Here is a 24,550-nt window from a genome sequence, read left to right as displayed (position 1 = left end):
ACCGTCTTCTGGCCCCTGTAGGCACCTGCACTCAGCTGCACACACATACACATGTACATTCATACAATTAAAATCATTTTAAAAAATTTGAGAGTCTGAAAGAATGGGGATTTTCTACTAGAGACACACAACCTGTAGAACTTTGTAAAATTTTAAAAGAAAGCCCGTCTCTTTAGTATTGTGTTAACAGTATTAGGTCCTCTTTAACAGCAGCAGTCCAAGGACAGGCCTTCTCTCTGTCTGATTTAAGTTTAATATAAGATTTAAAACAATTATGGATTTATTTTACAAACATGTTTTTATAAAATTTTAATTTTCTCCACTTGCTTCTCTACAAAGAAATTTAAAGTAGCTGCAAACTGTGTACAAGAATTGTGTTCATGGATTGGAGAGACGGCTCGGTAGTTAAGAGCACTTACTGCTCTTCCAGAGGCCCTGAGTTCAACTCCCAGTACCCACATGTTGGCTCACAACCATCTATAGTGGGATCTGATGCCTCTTCTGGAATAAAGGTGTACATGCATATGGAGCATTCATATACATGAAAAATGAAAAAATAAATGTTAAAAAGAAAATAGTCATTTTCACATTAAATTTTTGGTAGTTCTAAACTATGTTTCTGATCTTACCAACTGATGCTATGACAAAAAGACTAGACATTCCATTATGTCACTAGGAAATGCCATGGAATATGAATATATATATTTTAATGACTTAGAATCCAGTACAGTGAGAGGAGACTCATTCTGCCTGTTTATCCATGTCTGCAGTAAAGCATTTTGAATTTTATTAGAATGAACTGGCATCATCACAGGACAGTGGCACATTTTATTTAGACAACAAAACCTCATCTGTCTGTCTCCAAGTGTCCAGTTCCATGAAAAACAAAACAAAAACCAGAATAACACCAAGTAGTAATGCTGGTAATGTTCCAACATTGACTTTTCAGCTGGTTAAATCTTGTGACATTGAGACAATCAGTAGATATCTTGGAATCATATGATCCCAGAGTTGGAAGTGAGCTTAGAATTCCTCACATCTAACTTTGGACTGATTTTCATCAGAAGAACCCAAGAAGAGCTAGTCTGTGATGCTGCTTGTGAGTAATTACTTAATATGGTAACTGGATGTCTATCCCTCCCTAATTTCATCTGAGCATGTCTTGGTGTACAAGGCAGACATTATGGCATATTTCCTATATAAATCAGCCACATTTTGTACAGGATTTCTTTTGTTGTGGTTTGGGGGTTTAAATCAGGCCTTCTGTGCACTAGACAAACATTCTGCACTGAGTCACATCGTCAGCTCTTTAGACTTCGTTTTACATTACGTACAAAACAATGGGTTTGCGCAGTGTATGCCTTGCCACAGCTCATAAATATTGCAGTGGTCTTATTTGCATCTTGTCAGATCTAGATTTTACCAAGTAAAGGTATTCAAAGTTTGTCTAGACTTTGCTGCTCACCTGAGTGATACTGAAAAAGTAGAATGTTATCTTGGAGGTGTAAAATGTTCATGAAGCTGGAAGGCATTGCAAGAAACTGCAGTTCTATTTCAGGAGTGAACCATGAAGAGACTGAGCTGTGTAGTCATGTTTAGAGCCAGAGTGCTGGTGCCTGCTCTGCGCTGTGGTGAAGTCCTGTGATTAGAATGGTGCCACCTCTGTAGCTGTGGTGGAATGAGAACGACCTCACCCTACTTCACATGCATTCAGTTAGACCTAGGGGTCTAATAGGAATTATAGGTAGAAAGACAAAGACTGCAATAAAACCAGATTTCAGTCTCTATTAATGGACACTTTTTCAAATTTAAACATTAAATTCCAAATATATCTGAAACACCATTGCCACTACCCCATTAGAGCAAGCATTTACTGTGCACCTCCTTCGTGGGAGGGAACCAACAATGGATTTCAAAGCCTTGAGAACATTTAGGTGGAAAAAAATGCTCTTCTGTGTCATACAATAAAATCATTTTACAAATGAGTAAAACAGATTACAAAATTATTTCTCTAAGTTCTTCCAGCTAGTAAGTAGGGTGAACTGAAATCCACATCGTATCCAAACTCTAGCAAGGCATGGTGGTATATTCCTGTAATCCCAATATTTAGGAGGCTGAGGCAGGATGATTGCAAGTTTGAGGCTATCCTGGGCACATGCAGAGTTTAAGTTCTGCCAGGGTTACATGAGACCCTGCCTTAAAAATTTAAAACCAAAAATGGGAACCAAACAGAACCCAGGCCCATGCTGTTACCCACCATCAAAGCAAGTCCCAGGGTCCCCTTTGGGGGGAGATTTCAAAGATTTAAGCTACTGTCTTAAAATGCTAATGTCCCTAGCCTAATAATCTTGCCTCATAGGCCAGTGTGGAGACAGACACACGGTTCTCTTTCTGTCCCTGTTAACCTGTCATGTGGTGATTTGGAGATGGGGATAAAAGCTTAGACTCCGGCAGGATCCATCCGAGGATTGCTCAAGGATATTTATCACTTGTTTTAGGAACAGCGTCCGTTGCGGTTGCGGGTCTCCTTGCAGCTCTTCGAATAACCAAGAACAAGCTCTCTGATCAGACAGTGCTGTTCCAGGGAGCTGGAGAGGTACCTTCCTGTGGAGTGCTTACTGCGTCTCGCTAACGTGTGGCTAGCTTTAGCTCAGTGCTTAAGGTCCTGAGTGCTCTCGTAGTGGTATATTACAGCTGTAGACTGAAGATTCTACAGGTTTTAAGGCATCTTGCGTCATTATAGGAGACTTTGGAAGTGTAAACCATTTTAACCGTTTAAATTTGTGAAGTTATCCAATATTACCCTTGAGTTTGTTATGCATGTTTAAGGATTGACACAGAATCAAGTTACCGATGTGTGTTGCATATGACAACCTCAATGAATTGAAGTTAGTATACTTATCGCCCACTGTCATAGTCATAAGTATTCCCAGCCCCACATACAGTCCAACCTGTACATACATAACTGTAATTGTTTTTAAGAAAATCATTTTGGATTAAAGGTACATAGTACATCAAAACTATTCAGCATTATAACCAAGAGATTTGAAATCATTGGAAGAAATTGTGTAAGACCAAATTACATAGTTTATTGAAATCATTGCCAATACTCATTTAAAAGAAGAAAGTTAATTCACCTCCCAAACAGAACAAAAATGTTAATTTTCTTATGAAAAAACTTTCAAATCGCTCAGATTTCAAAAATGATAGTCTAGATAGTCATTTTGAGAAAAAAATTAAACTTAATATGACTATAAAGAAAACAAGTTGTTACATGGGTGGAAATGTGTACATGATGTGTTTTTATTTTGCTTATTTTGAAATTAAACATATGAGCTAGAGCTAAAGTGAGTACATGAAAACATTCACTTTCAAACTGAAATTACAATCCAACCTACCTAGCAGCCCTGACATGTTAGCTCTATTCTGGTAAGCCCCTCTGTAGTTCACAAGTTTCTGGTGAATGACACAGGTCAGTTCTTGATTCTCAGCGGGAAAAACAATATTCCTGGTTGGATGACTTGTGGGCCCTGGTTTGTTCCTGAAAAGATGAGGTCTGTGGCATGTTACAGATTATCGCAGACTTCATCAAATTCCACATAGATGGTTTTGTTAATATTGGGAGAGATTTCGCAGTGCTTTCTTTGCATAAATTAAGAGAGTGAACAAACACTGGGCAACATGTAGTTCCTTTCGGTTTTATGCTGTCAAGATCCTATCAAATGAGCTCGCTTCTGTATTCAGGCTCAATTGGAGGAGTGTCTTCCTGAGAGTAAGCCGTAGTCCAGTGAGCCAGGCTGACAGATGATTGTGTTAACTGTAGTGTTTTCGTGTTGTGCCAGTCCTGGTTGTGTAACTGGAATCAGACATACTGATAATCAGGGAGTCGCTGGCATGTCTGTGCTGACAAGCCAACTGTTCGCAGTGGTTGTGTATGGAGTAAATAGCGGTCATTTTGCACACCCAGATGTGACGAAACTGCTGAGCTCCTCATTCGAATCAGTGACTAAAGCTCTGAAACTCGGTGGCAGAGTGTTTTAAAATTCCCTACTAGTGGACAAAATGATAAGTTTCTTACCCTCAAGAAGACTGTGGAACAAGTGTAGAAATCTTTATTTTTATACTTTCTTTTCAGGCTGCCCTGGGGATTGCTCACCTGATTGTTATGGCCATGGAGAAAGAAGGTTTATCAAAGGAGAAAGCCAAAAAAAAGATATGGCTGGTTGACTCAAAAGGATTAATCGTTAAGGTAAGAAAGGACCACTTCGTGTGCCTGTCCTAGTGACCATTTGAAAGATGGCTCATTGTTCTTGGTGACCCTTTAAGAAGCCGTTCTGAAAGGTTAGCATTTATGGGCGAGGGAGGTCAGTCAGGGAAGTACTGACCACCGTGCAAGCACAAGAACTTGAGGTCAGTCCCCAAAACCTACATTTCAAAGAGCCAAGCACAGTGGCACAAGCTTGTAATCCAGGGTGAGGAAGCCCAGACAGGTGGGTCCCTGGAGCTTGTGGGCCAGCTAGTATAACCTACTGGGGAAGTTCTAGGTCAGTGAGAGAGCCCGTCTGAGGCAAAGAAGTGGTAGATGGCAGGTAAACAGCTATGCCTGGAGTTACATACATGTGCACCTGTACACCCAAGACTGTATGTACACACACACACACACACACATACACACACACACACACACACACACACACACACACACACACACACGCTAATAAACACAGACGATCCTGCCATTCAGATGCACTGATCTGCTCCCAAATGAAGAGGAAAGCTGTTTCGGGAATGGCTTCCATTGTGAGTGAACCCTCACAACTCTGGCTTCTAGAATTAGCTCAGTTTTCCACTGAGGCAGCTGGATGCAGGCACGGATGAGACACCTCTGCACACACTTTGGCAAGAGCTGTCTGTCACACACAGCCGGTTAGGAAAGAAGGAGGGAGTGAGAGAACCACCCACATACCTGCTGCGGTGCCACAGTTCTTGAAGTTGAAGGGATGGTGAGGAGAAGGACTTAGTAGATGGGCTGTCGGAATGAGGCCTCCTTTGTGCGGTTATTGTGAAAACCTAGTAGTGACAGGTATGGGACCTGCTGCTGCATGGCTTCTGTCACTCTTCTAAACTTGTATAAGATACACACAAACCTCCTTTTGTGAAGACTGATCAGTGATAAGCTGTGTCTTCTGCAGCATGGCATGGAAATGACCTGAATGTGACTTTCAGGAAGGTCGGCCTACATGTATCCAGAGCTTTTGGAAGTTGGTACTGCCGAGCCAATTGTCTCGATTCTTGGAAATCTGTCCTAGAATTAGTATGTTTATATTGTTTTAGGTGTGAGGGTATTATTAAGACAGGATTTGCAATACGCTAATTGTAATGGTGATCTGTTACATTCCAAAACATACTAGCCATATAGATTGTGGAATAGCTGCAAGTATGATAAATACGTTTAAAACTGTTTTCAAAGGGCAGTAAGTGACTTGTTAAATGAATCAGTGGGAAAAAAGAAAACACATGTTTTATATAGTACTTGATTTAAGTATATGATGTCTGAAAGATACAGAAGACAAACATCAACTGTGTTTGACTTTATAAGATTATTATTACAGTTAGAATGCTGGAGTCCAACCCCAGGGCTTCGCACATCCTAGGCAAATGCTACACCACTGAACTATACCCCTTGTTCCTAGAACTTAGTTTGTTGGATCTTTTTGTATATTCCAAGTTCTTAGCAAGTATAATTCTTAAAAGCTAGAAAAAATGTTTAAAATGGTCATACATTGACAATTTTTGCCTTAAAAGGAGAGAAAGTCTGTGTATAGCTATTAATTTAAAAGTGTTGAATGTTGCTTTCTTTTTTGAGATAGTATTTCACTCTGTAGCCCTAGATGACCTGAACCTCACTCTGTAGACCAGGGTAGCCCCAAACTCACAAAGATCTGCCTACCTCTGCCTCCTGAGTGCTGGGATTAAAAGTGTGTACCACCACCACCTGGCAACCAGCAAGTATAGCCTTGACTTAAAGATTTGTTGCTTTCAAGAATCAGAGTGACTGTAAACAACTGTGTACTGTGGTCACATCACTTATATTGTAGTTGGGAAATACTGTTCGCTGAATGAAATTTTCCATTAATCAGGCATTGTTCTAGATTCCAGTAAGTGTACAATAAGGCCCTTGATTTCAGGATGCTCACAGCATGAGGGAGAAAAATCAAATTACCAGTTACAGAACAATAGGAATGCTGTTAGAGAAGTGTTGTCATGGCATCGTTGTACATAGGGGACACTTGTCACTGCTGTGGAGAAGAGGGAAGGAAGACTGAGGCTCCCCAAAGCATGGGCATCTCTAAGGCTAAATGGAAAAGAAAGAGTCCAGAGTTACTGTGGAGTCTCCACGGAGATCTGAAATCCCACTAAATGAAACTACAAGGAAGCATGGTGACAGGTCCTGGAGAGCCCTGACGGGAGGGTCTTCACAGTCACATATGTAACTAGGCCACACCTGGTACCAGTGTGCTGAGGGACGGATGAGGGGCTCTCTGGTGGAAGACCGGGCATGTGCTAAGAACATGCTCTGCTGTAAGAGACTGAGTGTTAGAGTGGAAGGGAACACAGGACAAGTGACAGGTGACACAGGGCACGTGAGTGCTGAGAGCAGGAAGCAGGAAGGCTTTCCTTTTCAGTCGTCCTGATGGCATTGTGGGGGTGGTTTGAAAGAAGGTACAGTGAGAAAAAGAAACAATTACCAGAGGTTTGAGAGAGAGGGGCTCGATCCCATATATGTCTAAGAGGAAAGGCTGCGTACTGAGAGCTTAGGAAATGTGAAGGAGGAATAGGGTAGCTGGACTCCCAAGACATCTAGGGATAAAAAGAATTAGGAGAAGGCAGGTGGAAGGGAAAAGAGTGAGATGGATTGACACAAAGCAAGCTCTGGATGCCTGTGGAGTCTGCGGGGGAAATGTCCCTTCAGTGGTTGGAGATCCAGGACTGACATTAGGATAAGATCTGAGCTGGAGAGAGGAATGAGGGACCCTTTACACACATGCTAGATGCCACGTAAAACAACTCATCTTGTCCCAGGAATGTATGACATTCAAGAACCCACCTAGGGGGAATCCATGACTCCAGTTTCTTGTCACTTTACAATGTGAACCCACACAAGCATGCATAGCTGTTAGCATAATTTTCGTACAGGTCTGAAGAGCTGAGACTCTAGGTTCTATGGGTCACAGTACTCGGAATGACTGTAGTTGTTGGCTAGACCCAGCTGGCAACTTTTACTGCGTGTCCTTTACCTGCCAAAATTAAGAGGTACATACATTGTGCTTGCTAAGATGAAATTATGTTTTAAAAGGCTTTGTACACTTAATAGCCTGTATACTAATATAAAAGAGACATACTAAGTTTCAGTTAATCAATGCTTCAGGCCATTAAACAGCTGAAAATACTGTATTGATTTTTCTTGTGAAACTAATGAATTGTAGACAAGCTAGAAAATTAGCTTAGTTCTGCTTTCAAATTTACACAATTCTTTTGTGTGCTGGTTTTCATCTTTAGTTATCCTTACATATCTTCTGAGAGTCAATAATAATTTTGCTCATAGTATATTAAAGAATCGTAAAATTTAAAGTAGAACATCTTCTTGGCAAACCTCCTTCACACTTTAAAGACCTAAAAACCCCAGAGCTAAAGACCAAGGTATGGCGACTTGTCTTTGGAGGGTTACCATAACTAAATAGTTTTTATTGTAGGATGTTTTCTATTTACACTTTTTATGTCCTGGCTGTAGCCCTTTCTACCATTTGCCTATAGCCACATGTGCAGTAGGAGTTTTACTATAGATTGTCAGTAATATAATATAATATAATATAATATAATATAATATAATATAATATAATATAATAAATACGTCAGTACTAGTATAGTTGGGATCAGTTATTTGGTTACTGATGATACCCTATGTAGTATTTTATAGCAAGAAATAATTGATATCAATTTAGTCACCTAAGTTAATACATTTTAGTATAAATAAGCCAATACTTGCTAAAAATACATATAAAAGTCTTCCCAGATGACGAGAGAGAACAGTGTGAGAGACAGGATTGCCAGCTGAGCCGTCTCTCACAGTGACGCCTGCCAAGTGTTGCCAGAGAGGACAGGAAGCCACAACATAGACGGGGCCATACTTGGCCTCTTAAGTGGCTTTTGCTAATAAGCCAGTTCAGTGCTTAGAGAGAGTACGGTAGGAACTTACATTCATGTACCAGAGGCTGGTCAGAAGGTGATTTTTACCTCAGTTTTATTTTCTTCTGTTCCAAGTAGTTTACTTCTTTTTTGGTTTACAGTTAACTACTTAGATCCAGTAGAAAGAGATAGTGAAAAAAGGTATGCTATGTGCTATAATGATAGTTGGGAAAATATTATTTTCTTTATGAAAAGAAATGTCTAGGGCTTGAAACTCTAGGCTGTGTGCTGTTTTCCTTTCCTGTGTTGCTTTGTGAAAATCTGAGAGTGAGGTGTACCACTTCAACAATGGTTAACGTTTTATAACTGCTCTGATTGAAAACAAACATCTACCTGCATGCCAGGCGGTGGTGGCACACACTTTTAATCCCAGCACTTGTGAGGCAGAGGCAGGTGGATCTCTGTGAGTTCGAAGCCAGTCTACTTTACAGAGTGAGTTCTAGGCTAGCCAGGACTGCACAGAGAAACCCTGTCTTGAAACCCCACCCCATCCCCAGTCTATCTGCTATGAGATATAGTAGCTTGGAAACAAGTACCCAATTTGATTACTTTCTTCCTTTCCAATTCAAATAGAAGATGGCCTGTGCATTTGTAGGTATTCAGAAGAACAACAGTCTTTGATTATATGCATTTTTTTAAAACAGGAAATAACTATTAATATTAATGTGCAGAATTATTATTGTGAAGTTCATTTCCTACTATCTTAAATCTTAGGTGCCTTTGAAAAAGCACGTTCAGTGTTGTTGCGTCTTCTTGTATTAAGAAGCAACACAAAATAAGGAGGGAACAGAGATTAAAGAGGCAACCTAACAAAGAAATGTCTAGCTCTCCCTAATCTGTTTGGCACAGAGACAGAAGGAAGAAAGGGAGAGAGGAGGGACCCAGGAATGGGGGTGGAAAGGAAGGTGGCAGGCTACTAAATTTGGGGGTTCTGAGTAAACATATGCCCACAGTTTGCTAAGAGAAGGCAAAGAGCAAGGGTTCCTGGTAGTGGAGAACATGATTGTGGTAAGAAAGTAGGGCACGAGGCCATGTGTGCATGTGTGCATGTGTGAAAGGTTAGCATGTGAAAAAGCACACGGCAACAGGGTCAAAGACTGGAAATCCCTCCTACCAAATGTGACATGTAACAGCATGTGCAGAAAAATGCCCACATATGTGTATATGTATGTATGTATGTTTGTATGTATGTACATGTACACACACACACACACACACACACATGCACACGCACGCACACGCACACACACACAGTGCCTAGCTCTCCAGCCCAATTCCTTGCTGGGAAGTGCCATCTTTCCTAATCAACTGTCATATTTCTACCATGTCTGTGTTTCCTTAATCCAATTCCTTGGACACAGAACCTGGAAAGCCCATCTGGGGCCCCCTAGACCCTACTCTCTGCCTAAAGCAAAGGAAAAAAGGAAAAAGGGACTATTTCCATATACAGCAGAAGTGACTAGCATAGGAGTATGTCCAAATTAGTTTGTTTTTGGGGGTGGGGTGATGAGCCACAACTTTAGAAAAATAAAAGTAGACAGTAACAGGCACCAGCTGCAGCATCAGCAGATGTAGCCAAGGCTGCCCCATTCTGGTCGTTTCTTCCTAAGCGTGGAAAATACTTGGCAGACTATTTTTTTGTCTCTTGGTTCTGCTTGTGTCCTGCAGAGCCCTTCAGCAATGCTAATGTACTGTTCCATGGTTCCTGGCTGTCTTTCAGTGTTCACTCAGCATTTGTAAGTCACACCAGGAAAAAATCCGTGGGGACTGGGCTGTGGGAGATTTATGCTTCTTACTAGTTGGAGTGTATTCTGCCAAGTTTGGGCTTCCATGGCCAAGACCTGCCAGTGGTTACTGTGATTAATAAAGCAAGATGTCCGCAATAAAACACACATCTTTCCATTTTCATGGAGATAAGTGACAAATTTATTTAACACTATATGCTGGAGGAGTTTGGGGGATGTTCAGTACCAGTGTTTATGACTCTTTAGGGCTTGCTTCACATTCTAGGGAATTTAAAGGGTCTAGGTACATAACTGTTTTTCATTAATCTCGGGTTGTTTTCTCCACAGTATTATCAGAAATCTGTGATTACAAAGTTATGTGTTCATTTCTCCTTGTCAGACGTGTCATTTAGAGTTGTCTGAAACCATATGCCTTTAAAAAGCGTATCTGTAGGGTTGTAATAGATGGTTTAAAACAGTTATTCCCCAAACCGGTTAGTCATTTCTCATCACCTAGGGGGAACCTAAGGCAGGATAGAAGACACGGAAAATCCTGGGGACAGAGGGAGAGAAGTCCCTCCCCCAGACATCCAGCTGAGGACTCTCCCAGTGGAGAAGCAAGAATGTTAGCACAGTGTATGGCTGCTCATGGCCTTGTCCAACTGTAAACTAGTTTTCTGGGAATCTTACAAAAACCAGAAACCCTTTTTATAGGAAAAAGACATGTACTAAACTCCATATTCAACCCAAGCACCTGCCGATTTTACCTTATCAGATTATCATTCTGTCCAAGGCAACTGTAACCACTCCAGAATCCCATTATCAAAGGAGAGAGAAGATGAGAAATGAGAGCCACCAAAAGGGTATAACTGCTTAATGTTAGTACAATTGTGACTCTACTGTACGGGGCCATACTTACACTTGGGTGTCTGATTTCTCTTGGAGAAGCCCACATCATGCTCTCAGGCGTGGTTTTTCTCCAAGCCCCTCTCTTTCTTCCAACACTCATGCTTAAGCTCATAAAATATCTTCAATGACATCTCCAACTACGGGCCAATGAGATAGCTCAGCAGATAAGGCCACTTGCAATACAAGCCTGGTGACCCCAGTTCAATCCCCAGAATCTGTGTAACAGTGGAAGGAGAGAACCAATTCTCACAAGTTGTTCTTTGGCTTCCACAATTATAATGTAGCTAGCACACACATTACTCCCCCCCAAATTATAATAATAATAATAATAATAATAATTATTATTATTATTATTATTATTATACTCCATTGTGATAGCTAGAGCTCATTGGAATCTGTTTCTTATTAGAGAAGGTAGTACAGTTAGACAGGTCCCCTCAACTGTCGAGTCAGCTTGAAGAGCAAATTCCTAGCCTGTAGGCTCACTTGGAGCTTTGGGAAACAGTTTTCATGATGCAGCTTTGTATTAGGGAAGGCTGCTCTCTCTGCTGCCATGGCCAGGAGTCCGTTTCACCTGCAAACAGGAGAGCTGGCCATACCGTGGTTGCTACCTGTTCCTCAGCACCCGCCTGTTGCTTGCCGCCCAGGCTCTAAAGCCTGCTCTGTCCACTTAAGCCAGATTAATATGACCACATGTTCCCAGAAGAGCCATATGACTGCCACTGCGTTATCCTCATTCCTCATTTTCTCTCCATTTGTAGTGAGAGTACAACCATTTAGTGACTCCTGAGTTTAATGCAGAAACTCTGGACAGATGCTGAGAGCTGAGGAAAGTGGTGGACACAGCTTAGTGTTTGACCTTGAACACGGAGGGGGTTATGCTGGAAGCAGTGTGGAGCCCTGCAGCACTTGGCTCCTAGGGCCTTGAGTGCATAGACTGGGATCTCGCTTCTACAATTGCAGCTGTGTGCATTTCTGTGGAGAGTAGTAGGCCAACATTGTATCGGTTTTGTTTAGAATGCTTTCAGCTGAAAGTGACTATTCCCAGGAAATATGCCTTCCCAAGCCAGAATTTATCTGGTATCTCTACTGGAAATTTCACTATGTAAGACTCAAACTAACCATGAATTTTAGCTCAGACTGCTTCCAGAAATTGTTCAGAAATAGTTTAGATATTAAAAACTGTAACTGTTAATGATTCCAAATTTTTTTTCATGACCAGAATTTCTTTTTTCTTTCTAATAAGGCAAGATGATATTTGCCAACTACCAATAAAGGAACTGAGTGGGCAGAGAGATTGCAAAAACATTCATTTTCTTAAACCATTTCGAGGAGAGGAGCCATTAACTCCTGGAGTCATTAGGACTGATGTTAGGTTAAAACAGGCACATACAGCCAGTACTGAAACTGCTCTGGTTGTGGCCCAGTCTGTGTAGTCACAGCTTGAGGACACACAGCAGTGGCTTCTTTTCATTCATCTTTGGGTCAAAGTGGACAGCACTGTTGATGTTTGGCCCGTGGCTCTACACTTCCTTCAGGTTGGGCCCACATCTGCCCCATACTGCTCCGTGTGGGTGGGCCCAGAGGCAGACTCCAAGCAATGGCAGTGGTACAAGGGGACAGGTGGATAGATGTATCAATCAGTTCTTAAGACTGACACAGGAACTGTCATTCTAGCCCACATTTTAGTAACCAGGGCAAGCCACATGTTCCAGTCCAAAAACCCAGGCAAGGGAGAAACAGAAACCCCCAACTTGGTGGTTCCATTTAGGTTCTTCCAACACTCAGATGCGAAATGGCACTCACACAACCACTCTGTTTCCCACTGATTGATGTTTGATGTTGCATTTGTCATAAGGTAGACTTTGTGCTCAGATTCTGAGCATATTTAATGCAGGCTGGGATAAGCTCTGCTGTTCCAGTTAGGTGTAATAAGTGCATTTTTTTTAAACTGGGGGTGGGTTCATTGAACAGTACTCCCATGGTCAGCATGGTGAGCAGAAAGCATCTGTGCAGTCTGCTTTTGGTGGATGGACCTGCAGAGCTACTTAGCAGAGAGCACAGACACAGGACGGAAAGACAGAGAACAATTGGATTTTTTATATCTCTAATTCATTTGTGAGAAATTCTTTGATATGCCAAATGCCTATTTTTTCCTGTTTATGAGTAAAACCTTATGATTAGGCCCATTCATTCTTTCCATGCCAGTGTGCTGCCTAGTATTTGTTATGGATCTATGCAAATGAAGTAAATTCCCTGCCTGTGATGTTAACAGATCAGTATAAGAGCACTCAGTAAGATTGCCTCTTAGGACCTCAGATTATGTAAGAACTGTGAAATTTTCAGTATTATCATAGTTTTTAAGTTATTAAAAAGCAATTAATATCTTGCTGCAAACACAAAAGAAACTAGTCTGTGTATGTACTTGCTATTAATTAGTTTAAAATTAATTTATGGGGGCTGGAGGTATAATGCAACAGTGTTGCTAAAATTATCTTGCTTTATTATAAGGAAAAGCAGTCTGTTCATGAGAGGAATAAAGATTTGGAATCATTTGACAATTATAGTTTTTAGTATCTAAACCATTTCCTCACATGTGTGAAGGTAGGACTCAGTCTCCAATACCAAAGAAGTTTCTATCAAATGAGTTCTCTCAGATTTAGGATTAATTACAAAACACAAGTGAACAATTTGGTATTTCCTGATTAAAGTAGAAATCAGAATAGTTTTTTAAGTATACATGACTAATGAGATTATGGGCTGAAATACCCAGCTTACTATTGCTTGTATTCTCTATTGCCGTGGGTTGGAAAGGAAACTTGAGATTTGATTGTAAATGAATGAAGGGGCTTGTTTTCATGGTGTCTCAGATGTAGTGTATGTTGATGCATGGAACAGAAAGAATGGGGAAAACTTCATGGAATACAGCAATGACCAATGGTGCACTCTCTCTTTTGGAAGCCACCCAATCCAATGTCACATTTATAATGCAAAGCAGTGGTACACAAAGAGCAATTTGTAGCAGACTAGGATAAAGTGTTCCAAAATTATAAGGGGCTGGAAATAGGTTCCTTTCCTTTCACAGAAGTTGTTTGTTTGTTTGTTTGTTTGTTTTTTATCATAGCTGATAATGGTCCAAATGCTTCCCATGTTCCCATCATTTCTGTAACCCCCAGTGACCTGCTGAGGCATAAGTTCCTGCTTTACTTGTTTACAGAGAAGGAAACAAATAGAAAGGGGTTCATATGTTTTAGGTTTTCCAGGATTCTGTATATTGCTTTTAGAAGCAAATAAATCTGGGCCGAAGAGATGATTCAGTGGGTAAAGTGGTTCCCACCCAATCATGAGGACTTGAGTTCAAACCCCAAAACCCACATAAAGTACATGGCTGTAATTCCAGCAACTGATATGGTAATGTGGCAAGTGGAGACAGGAGATATCCTGGGAGCTTGCAGCTCAGTTAATGGGGTACACAATGATGAAGAAGGACTCTGTCTCAAAAAAGATAGAAGGTGAAGACCAGCAGCCAAGGTTGTGTCTGACCTTCCCATGTGCCCTGTGCCTGAGCTCATACACATGACCCCACGTGCACACACGCGCACACACGCACACTTTAAAGCAAGGAGATTGCATCAACTTCCGGCCTGACCGTTAGCATTCAGTCTGGCATCCAGCATTTGGAGAGCTATCCAGGGCAGTTCTGTGCTGTAGTGCAAAGGCAGTCCCAGTTACAAATGCCTGTTGTAAGTTGTGGTCACTTACAATCTCTGAACCTGTGTCCTCGTGTGTAAAATAACAGTGACTATGCTTGGCCTGTGTCTCAAAGCTCTTGTTGGATTTGTGTTGCTCACTACTGTGTCACCATTGTCTAGAACACTGTCTGCCATGTAAATATTTGTCGAAGGGACAAGTGAAGTACTACAGTGACCTGTAGAGAGGGCCTCAAGAGTAGATGCCATGGATAGGACACCAGATGCTAAGCAGGAGTGCTAGCAGTGTGGAATATTTGATGTGCCTCTGACCCATGCATTTGCAATACTTTTACTTCTCATTTGCATTACTTAGGGGCGTTCTTCTCTCACAGAAGAGAAAGAGGTATTTGCCCATGAACATGAAGAAATGAAGAACCTAGAAGCCATTGTTCAAAAGATAAAACCAACTGCCCTAATAGGTAATTTTTTTTCTTCCTTTTCCTTTAATTTGGCCTGTTTAGCACTATTTTGCTTTTTAAAAATGGTAACCTTTGGAATCCAGAAAGAAAATGCGCCCACTCAGGTAGCGGGGTCCCCACAGGCACTGAGATGTAATTCAGTTCTGCTTTCCTAGTATTCCTGATTGGAACTTGAGTGTGGCCTTTGTACTGTGTCAGCCTGCCAACATCAGCCAGTCAGCCCTTTTCCAGGCTTCACTACTCCAGGTAGACAGTCTTCTTGAACGTGCTGGAAACCCACCCCCAGAGCACTAGTCTGTGCCTAGAGATGGATTTCAGTTGTCATCAATGTGAAGGGATTGTGGAGGGAGAAAGGAAAGGATGCCAACTGCATCCAGTGGGTAGAGGTCAGTAATGTTGGTAAAAAATCCTGTGGTGCACAGGGCAGCCTTGCATGAGGAACCATGCCCACAGTACAGTAGTTATCCCGTGAGGAACCATGCCCATAGTACACTAGTTATGCCGTGAGGAACCATGCCCACAGTACACTAGTTATCCCTTGAAGAACCATGCCCACAGTACACTAGTTATGCCGTGAGGAACCATGCCCACAGTACACTAGTTATCCTGTGAAGAACCATGCCCACAGTACACTGATTATCCCATGAGGAACCATGCCCACAGTACACTAGTTATCCCGTGAAGAACCATGCCCATAGTACACTAGTTATGCCGTGAGGAACCATGCCCACAGTACACTGATTATCCCATGAGGAACCATGCCCACAGTACACTAGTTATCCCGTGAAGAACCATGCCCACAGTACACTAGTTATGTCGTGAGGAACCATGCCCACAGTAGTCAGTCACGCTGAGATCCGGGAGCTCTGAGTGAGGTCCCTAGAAGACACAGCAGCTTGCACCCCACCTATCATTACGATCTTCCTCAGGTACTTCCACACTGTGTGTGCACAGTGCAGTGTTGGGTGTGCAGCTGTGCATGCTGTGGATCCCTACCTCCCATCCCAGCTTTGGGAAGTGGACACCGGAGGACAGGACAGGACAGGAGCTCAGCCTGAGCTCTATGAGACCTGCTTTAAAATCCGTAGACAAAATGCTTACTGTGTTCAAATTCTGTGCTTAAAACCTCCAAGGAAGTTGTTACAGTTTGTTCCTATTCCCATGTATGTCTGTCTACTTTCAACCATAGTATATTCTTAGAAGTGCGTCTGCAGTAGTTGATAATACTGCGGATGATGATCAGGAATCACAGAGAACTTTATCAAGTTTTCAGTGTGTTTTATACAGTGCATTCTTCAGCTTACTCCTTTTCACCTTCATTAGCTGCTTGATTCTGCCTTCAGCAAGTGGTTATTTCAGTTTCACAATAGAATGAGATGATTATTACCGTTGCCTATAAAGACACAATTACCACAGTCTACTCAAAATTGCTTAGAGAGAGTGTATTAGATTAATATATTCATGGTTTAATTTCCTGATACAAATGCTTGGAACCAGAGTTCCTAATGATTGACTAGGAACTCTGTATTGTGAGTCTGTTGTCATACCTGTGACTTATAAAGGCACTTGTTGGTTTAACCCTGAAGATGATTGGCCTTGAGCAACACTGTTTCATCACTAGACTTCAGTATGAACATTCTGTACTTTGTTGCTGCCCTATCTCATTGTCTGGGGGCCTGCACCTCTTGGATAAACTAACCAAGGATAATCCTACTCCCCCATTTCTTTTCCTTTTTAGGAGTCGCTGCAATTGGTGGTGCTTTCACAGAACAAATTCTCAAAGATATGGCTGCCTTCAACGAACGGCCCATCATTTTTGCTTTGAGTAACCCAACCAGCAAAGCAGAGTGCTCTGCAGAGCAGTGCTACCGAATGACCAAGGTGAGCAGTCAGATGGTGGTTAGTTAGTTACAGGAAGCCTAGGATGCCCAAGGTGCTGATCACACCCTCCTGACATCAGACTTACTCCATCAGAACCAGAAGATGCATGAACACACCAAAGGTGTGACTGCCTCCTCTCCCCTGTGTTGAATCACTCTTCTCAGCGTCAGTAAATAAATCAACTGTGTATGTGTTCGTGATAACTTTCCTTGAGTGATTTGGAAAGTAAGACTTAAATATAAAAAGAAAAGGGAAAAAAAGAAAAAAAGAGAAAAAAAAGAAAAAAGAAAAAAAAGGAAAGGGAAAGGACTTAGCTTGGGATGGTCCGAAGCTCTCTTTAACTAGCTGTTTCTGAGCATCCAAGCATACAAGATGAAACCACAGTTTAGTTTTTGCTTAGCTAAATTTTGGGTTTGGATTTTGATGCCATGGGTGGAGGATCTGGGCAGCTATGCTGATACCCAGCCAGGCTGGCATGGAATCCTCAGGGCTCAATACTTCACTGTTTTTAAAAATAAAAAGTTAATTTTATACTGTGTTTGTACTACCATATATTTGACTGATAGGTTGGCCAAATGCCTTTTACTTTCTTCAAAGACTTGAGAATATCATTATAACAAAAATGAAGTTACTTTTATGCATCTAAATCCTTTATTTATGTGTAATAGAGAAGGTAAACACAACACAAAGTGGTGATAGTGTGTACAAGCCAGAGCTTGAAGGCTCGACTTTGTAAGCAATGTCCCGAGAGCTCATCACTGGAATGAACGTGTTTTTAACAAGGAGCCATTCCGTGCTTTCTCTCTCTTATCTGAGATGGCATCAGTATCCTGAGTAATTTTAATCTTCATTTCATGTACAGATTGAGTTTTCTTTACATTCTTCAGTAGCTTTGAATCTTCAAGGGAAGAAAAGAACCTTGTGCACAGAATTGTAGTATAGTGCCTTGCACCTAGGAGGCCCCTGATAAGCAGGTGTGTAATGAATTATTTTGTCTTTGTGTATCACACCAGTCCTTGTTAGTGTAGAGGCTCCTGCCATAAACATGCATAATGTTAGTTCAGTTTTATAGTTCTGTTTTAAACTTTCAGTGTGTCAGAAATAGATGACCTGAGCTCTTTCTTAAGAACTTGCCTAATGCTCTGTATTGTGAAACATTGACAGTTACCTTGAGGCTGAACATTAAGTTCTAACCTAACATACCATTTCCAATACTCTAGAGACCTGTTGATTTTATCTTCAGAAGTCTGTAGTTAGAATCCTCTATAATGTGGTTGTTGGGCCTGTGGTTGGACAGGCCCACACTGCAGAGAACAGAGTGGTAGCCTTAGGGAATCGTGTGCTTTGCCCACTCCTGGACAGATTACTACAGAGAACAGTGACAAGTAACCCCTCCTGACCCACTGGCAGCACCGGGGCCCACTAGGAGTTAAGCGCCAAAGACCCTTAGACTGCCTTCAGATGGCTCTGTCACGGCACAGTGGTTCTCAGGTGCTCAGCTCTCTGTCCTCAGGACCGTGTGTCTGTCTGTGTTGCAGGGTCGCGCCATCTTTGCCAGCGGCAGTCCTTTTGACCCAGTCACGCTTCCAGAGGGACGGACTCTCTTTCCTGGCCAAGGCAACAACTCCTACGTGTTCCCTGGAGTTGCTCTTGGGGTGGTGGCCTGTGGGCTGAGACACATCACTGACAAGGTCTTCCTCACCACTGCCGAGGTACTGTGAAGAGCTGGTGTGTGCTGAGGCAGCGTTTGCTCCGCTCAGTGTTTTATGTATGTATCGTCACAGCTGTCTGTCAAGTGTGAAGAACTCTTAGTAGAGAATTTGGAGTGGGGAGCAGGTTCGTGTGAGTCACTAGTGAGATTTCTCTCAGTAGTTGTTAGGTTTCGTTCATAGAAGGGGCCTTTTATTGCCTGTAGATACTGATGGACAGTAGGACGTCAGTGAGACAAGTGTTTTTCCCAAATGGTGACAAGTACCATTTCTCCATAGTGAGCCTTCCTGAGGACTGGCATTTTGAGGTCGACATCGTGTAGTGTAAGTGGCTGTCATCAATGTTCCACGGCGGAAATAGAAGCCACACTAGTGTTTAAGCAGAAACGAAGTTAAAACAGGGCATTATGTGTTCATGTGATCAGTAAAAGGGCTGCTGAGGTGGTTCCGTGGGTAAAGACGCTTGCTGCCAATGCTGAGAAGCTGAATTCAGTGTTCAGGACTTACATGGTAGAAGAAGAAACAGCTCTTGCAGCTTCGTCTCCGACTTCCACGTGTGTGTTGTGTCATGCATGCACTGCCTCCCCCACCCCACCCCCCGTAATAAGTAAAAATGTAATGAGGATATTTTTAAGGAAACTACTGATAGGAGACGTTGGTTCTCTCCTGGGATTTCAGGAAAGGCCCCCAGGCCGTCACAGAGCCCAGGGAATCGTGTACAGTCGAGAACTGACTTTATCCAACTACAGGCTAATGAGTTAGCCATAGTTTCATAGACACTGGCAGAGAACATGGAGCTCCAGCTCAGAGACAAAGAGCTTTATCATCCTGGTACAGAAGATCCTGTGAGCCTTGTGCTGTCGCCAGCTCCCTTAGCATCCCGAGCCTCAGCGGGATGGTGACAGTGAGTGGCCGTGTATGTGTAAACCACGAAGGGCTTATCCTGCTGTAACTGTGTTTCAGATTTTGGCAGAATACAACTCATGAGTGAGAAACTTGTCAATTTCTCTCAAATTAAACATTGTATGACATGGTAGCTGAGCTGAACCACATGAAACCTGATTGGTTTAAAGCTCGTACCCAGCAAACATGCTGCTCTCTGGACTGTGAAGGGACCCCAAGAACAGGGGCGGATTCCAGAGTCACTGTGTGATCAAAAAGCACATCTACCTCCCTCTGGGACAGATGCCTGGAAGCTGGAGCATTTATTCTTCAGGCTTTCTTCATAGCGTTAAAAGTATGACAGCTGATGTGTCTGGTTTGTTTCTTTTTAACTCAAAAATATTGTTAAATTCAAATAGATATCTAATTACTAAGAGCATTTTAAGGTTTTTATGTAAAGGAAAGTATCACCCTTTCTTTTAGGACAAAACAAGTGTGAGTTTGATTCGCCTAGCCCGTTTTCTTCCTTTAGCTCTAGCACCCTCTAGTGGCAATGTCAAGTTAATACTTTTTATTGCTCATTCACTAATAATGATCACTACTAAAGGTTCGTGCTTTAATCCCAAGTGGATCTCTATGAGTTCAACAAGAGTCTGGTCTGCATAGCAAGTTTCAGGCCAGCCAGAGTTACGTGGCGACACCCTGAGCCCTGCATTACAAAAAAATTTTTTTTCTTTTTGGAAGAGAAAAAAAGTTAATTGGGTGTGGTGGCTCACTCGGGAGGCCTAGGTGTAAGATTTCAAGCTTCAGGCCAGACTTGGCTACACAGAGAGCTCCATGTCAGCCTGCACTATATGTGAAACACCAAAACCAAACAAAGGAAGAGAAAACAGGGCTGTGCACAGCTGAGCTCCCCTCACTGCGAGGCTTCTGTCAGCTGCATCTTGGGCCTTCAGAATTCACACTTCACACGACACTCCCTGCTTGTTTGCCTTGTCTCTTCATCTCTCTTTTCATTAAGACCCTGTGTGTGTGTGTGTGTGTGTGTGTGTGTGTGTGTGTGTGTGTGCGCATGCGGGCGTGTGCACATGCACTCACCCACACGTGCTCACACATGCCCACACACATACGATTTAGGGTGTTTTCTACCTAGTTTTTTAAGACCGGTCTCTCACTGAACCTGGGGCTTGTGATTTGGGTGGGCTGGCTGACCAGCACAGTCTCCCTGTCTCTCCCTCCCGAGCACTGGGATCCTAAGTGTATGCTGCAGAGCCTTGCTCTCCATCCTGTGGGTGCTGAGATCGACCTCAGGTCTTCCACGTGTATGAGCACCAACGTACTGGGCCATCTCCCAGCCCCAAGGCAATTCTTATTTAAACACACCGACACTGTTCTCCTTCTGCTTGGTGTTTACTCTAGAGAATTTTGGATTTTAAAAGATCATGTGGCCTCTGTGACTAAAGAGGGCACTCCCCTTAAGCTGTTCTTCAGAATGCCAGTAACAGCGAGCGCAGTGCTGGCACGGGGCAGAAGCAGTGCATGCACACTGTTGAGTGCACAGCGCCAGCCACAGCGTGGTGGGAAGAGCAGATGCAGTGCTGTGGACGCTCACTGCCAGAGGGCCTAGAGGAGGCTGTCTGGACTGTCTGGTTCAGCTAGCCAGCTAACTGAAGTAACAGCTGGACTTGCTTCATTTGACAAGCCCAGGTGGAATCACCTTCAGTATTATAGCAAAACCAAAAATAAAACCCCAAACCAAACCCAAACCAAAAAACAACTGGTTTGGGGGTTCTGGAGAGATGGCTTGGTGGTTAAGAGCACTGGCCGCTCTTCCAGAGGACCTGGGTTCGATTCCCAGCCCACATGGTAGCTCAGAACCCTCTGTAACTCCAGTTGCAGGGCATCTGACATCTTCTGTCTTCTAAGGGCACCAGGCATGGACACATGTGGTGCACAGACATGCATGTGGGCAACACACCCATGTACAGAATATAAAAGAATAAAAATTTAATACTAGTTGGTCACATATGAAACCAGAAATCTCATGGATTGGACCAAATATGAAAGATTATTTCTGGATTCCTAAAAAATTTTGTTTTATGTGTGAGTAGTGTATGTGTATGTACTTATGCAGGTGTGAGTACATGTGTGTGCACAGGTATGTGCACACCTGTGTGAAGACCAGAAATTTTGAGACAGGCTCTCTCACTGAGTCCAGAGCTCACCAGTTGGCTAGACTGGCTGGCCAGGGAGCTAGGGACAGAGGTGTAGGGTAGGGCCGAGCCTCTTGCCTTGGCCTCCTGGTGCTGGGTTACAGGCATGTGCCACTGCCGTGGGCTTGCGTGCATGTGCTGCGGAGCTGAGCTCCGACTCTCAGGATTGGGCAAGCAACATTTTACTAACTAAATCATCTCTCCAGTCTCTGTTCCTGATCTTCTTTTTCATTATAAAGAAATTTTTAACTCTTCTGGTGCTTGTAACCAACAGTGTGGCTCAATCCGGTATCTGCAGCTGTATAGTATGCAGCGACACATCAGAGTCGTGTTTACTGACATGTATTTGACTTGGGTGGGCAGGAGCCTTTTGCTCTCTTCAAATATTTGAAAATTCCACTGTAACATATGGTGATATTTTATTTGTACTGAAATGTGATTTTATTTGTATGTTAATAAATAAAGTTGCCTGGGGGTCAGAGCTAATAGCAAGCCATAGAAGAAGCCCGGTGGTGGTGCACGCCTTTAATCCCAGCACTTGGGAGGCAGAGCCAGGCAAATCTCTGTGTGTTCAAGGATACAGCCAGCATGGAGACACACGCCTTTAATCTCAATACCAACCATAGAAGACCTGGAGGTCTGTACAGACAGGCAGTGACGAGGTCATGTGGTTGGGTTTACAACCAATGAGAAGGCAGAATAGAAAGTCAATAAAAAGGACAAACACACAGGATGTAGGTCTCTTGCTGAGGAGGACAGCAGAGTCAGTGAAAGGGTAAGATTTTTAACTCTTAACTAATGCTCTGACTTCTTGGGCTTTCATCTCTGCATTGGCTCTGTGTTTCTTATTTAAGAAAACTGTTACATCTACAGTAACATAACAGAGCTAAGTTCTATCTGAGACTTTCATCTTGGAAATGTAGAGTCAACATAACACAGAGTTGTATCACTGTAGACAAAACAGGGCCCGGCAGTTGTACTTTTCATGTAGTGTGTCAAGTGTTGTCACTAGAGTGGGTGAGCCTCACCACACCACTGTTTCTGTCTCCTGTGTAGGATAGTACCTGTGTCCGTAGTAATTTAGATTATTTTTTTTAAAGTTTTTTTTTCATTGTCTGTGTTGGAGTGTTTTCCTTGCGTGTATGTAAGTATGCTGTGTATGTGCTGTGTGCTCATGGACCAGAAGAGGGCGTCAGATCCCCTGGAACTGGAATTACAGACAGTTGTGAGCTTCAATGTGGGTGTTAGGAATCGAACCCCGGCCCTGTAAAAGAGCAGCCAGAGTGCTTAGTCACTGAGCCATCTCTGCACTCTCAAGCAGATTTTCTGCTTGTTTGCTTTCTGTTTGGTTGGTTTCTCGTTGTTTCTGAGGCAGGGCTACTGGCTGGCCTGTAACTCACTATGCAGACCAGGCTAGCTTCAAACTCACAGAGATTGCCTGCCTCTGACTCCAGAGTGCTGTGTAAAGGTGTGCGCCAGCACACCCAGCTTGATTCTTATCTCGTCTGTAGATCGGGAGTTACCTGACATTCCTCACTAGTCCTTAAATCTGTAAAGGAGGAAAAAACCACACATCCCTTGAGCTGTTCCTGCCTGAGCTCTGGAAAGGAGAGGCTGTCCGTGGGAGTGACTGGTTCCTCCCCTGCTCTGTTTGTGGAAAATGGCACACCCACTTGGGTGGTAGGACATTTACTGCCTCTGTGTTTAAAGTTTGGGACCCTGGTCACCATCTCTGGGGCAAGGGGAAACTTGGGTTTACTACTATGTAACAAAAGCAAGAAGTTAATTAAATGAGTTTATTATATAATCAGAGTTAATATTCTCTAAGTCTAGGTGTCTTAGTCACTGTTCTTTTGCTGTGAAGAGACACTATGACCGTGACCAAGGCAACTCTTACAAAAGAAACCATTCAATTGGGAGCTTGCTTACAGTTTCAGAGGGCTAGTCTATTTATCATCATGGTGGGGAGCATGGAGGTACTCAGGTAGGCATGTGCTGGAAACATAGCTGAGAGCTACTTCCTGAATCTGCAGGCAGGCAGGCAGGCAGGTGGCGGCGGTGGCAGTGGTGGTGGTGGTGGTGTGGAACTGGGCCTGGTGGTGTGGGCTTTTGAAATCTCAAAGCCCATTTCCAGTGACACACCTCCTCCAACTCCTCCAGTAGGTCCACACTTCCTAATCTCCAAACAGTTCTTTAGCTGGGGACCAAATGTGGAACTATTTGAGCCTATGGGGGTCATTCTTACTCAGACCATCACACTAAGCTTATTTTTTATATAATAATGTTGCACTAATCCAATACTAGTTGTGCTGTTGATTACTGCTTCTCCCCACCTTGGCTCTGTCTAGTTGTCGGTGGTCACAAGTTCTTAGCCACCCACAAAGCCAGTGTATTCCATTCCTCTTTTCTCTGCAGAGGTTCTCCACTGTAATTGCATGTTGGACGCCATTTGTAGCTCGAGTTTTCCTGGTCCTGCCTGGCCCACAGTCAGGACAAATCTCTCTCACCCGCCAGTCCTGCAGCTGCTCAGACCCAACCAAGTAAACACACAGAGACGTATATTGCTTACAAACTGTGTGGCCATGGCAGGCTTCTTGTTATCTAGTTCTTATATCTTAAATTAACCCATTTCTATTAGTCTATAAGTTGCCACGTGGTTCGTGGCTTACATCTCACTTTTCATGGTACCTTACATCTCACTTTTCATGGTGGTGGCTGGCAGCGTCTCTCTGCCTCAGCCTTCCACTTCCCAGAATTCTCCTCTCTCCTTATCCTGCCTATACTTCTTGCCTGGCTATTGGCCAATTAGTGTTT

General features: G+C 42.9%; 1 protein-coding gene across 1 annotated transcript in view; it reads left to right on the top strand.

The window, feature by feature from the left end:
• The window catches only part of Me1 (malic enzyme 1), a 117,036-nt gene that overhangs the window by 86,828 nt on the left and 5,658 nt on the right, over window positions 1–24,550 (top strand). Inside the window, exons 8-12 of the mRNA XM_059268324.1 lie at window positions 2,499–2,596; window positions 4,136–4,249; window positions 14,946–15,051; window positions 16,790–16,932; window positions 18,471–18,644. Of these exons, the coding sequence (XP_059124307.1) occupies window positions 2,499–2,596; window positions 4,136–4,249; window positions 14,946–15,051; window positions 16,790–16,932; window positions 18,471–18,644 (635 nt within the window). The remainder of the gene's footprint in view (window positions 1–2,498; window positions 2,597–4,135; window positions 4,250–14,945; window positions 15,052–16,789; window positions 16,933–18,470; window positions 18,645–24,550) is intronic.

The sequence above is a fragment of the Peromyscus eremicus genome, chromosome 7 (assembly GCF_949786415.1).
Source record: "Peromyscus eremicus chromosome 7, PerEre_H2_v1, whole genome shotgun sequence".
Classification (NCBI taxonomy): Eukaryota; Metazoa; Chordata; class Mammalia; order Rodentia; family Cricetidae; genus Peromyscus; species Peromyscus eremicus.
This window is presented reverse-complemented; position numbering and strand designations above follow the sequence as displayed.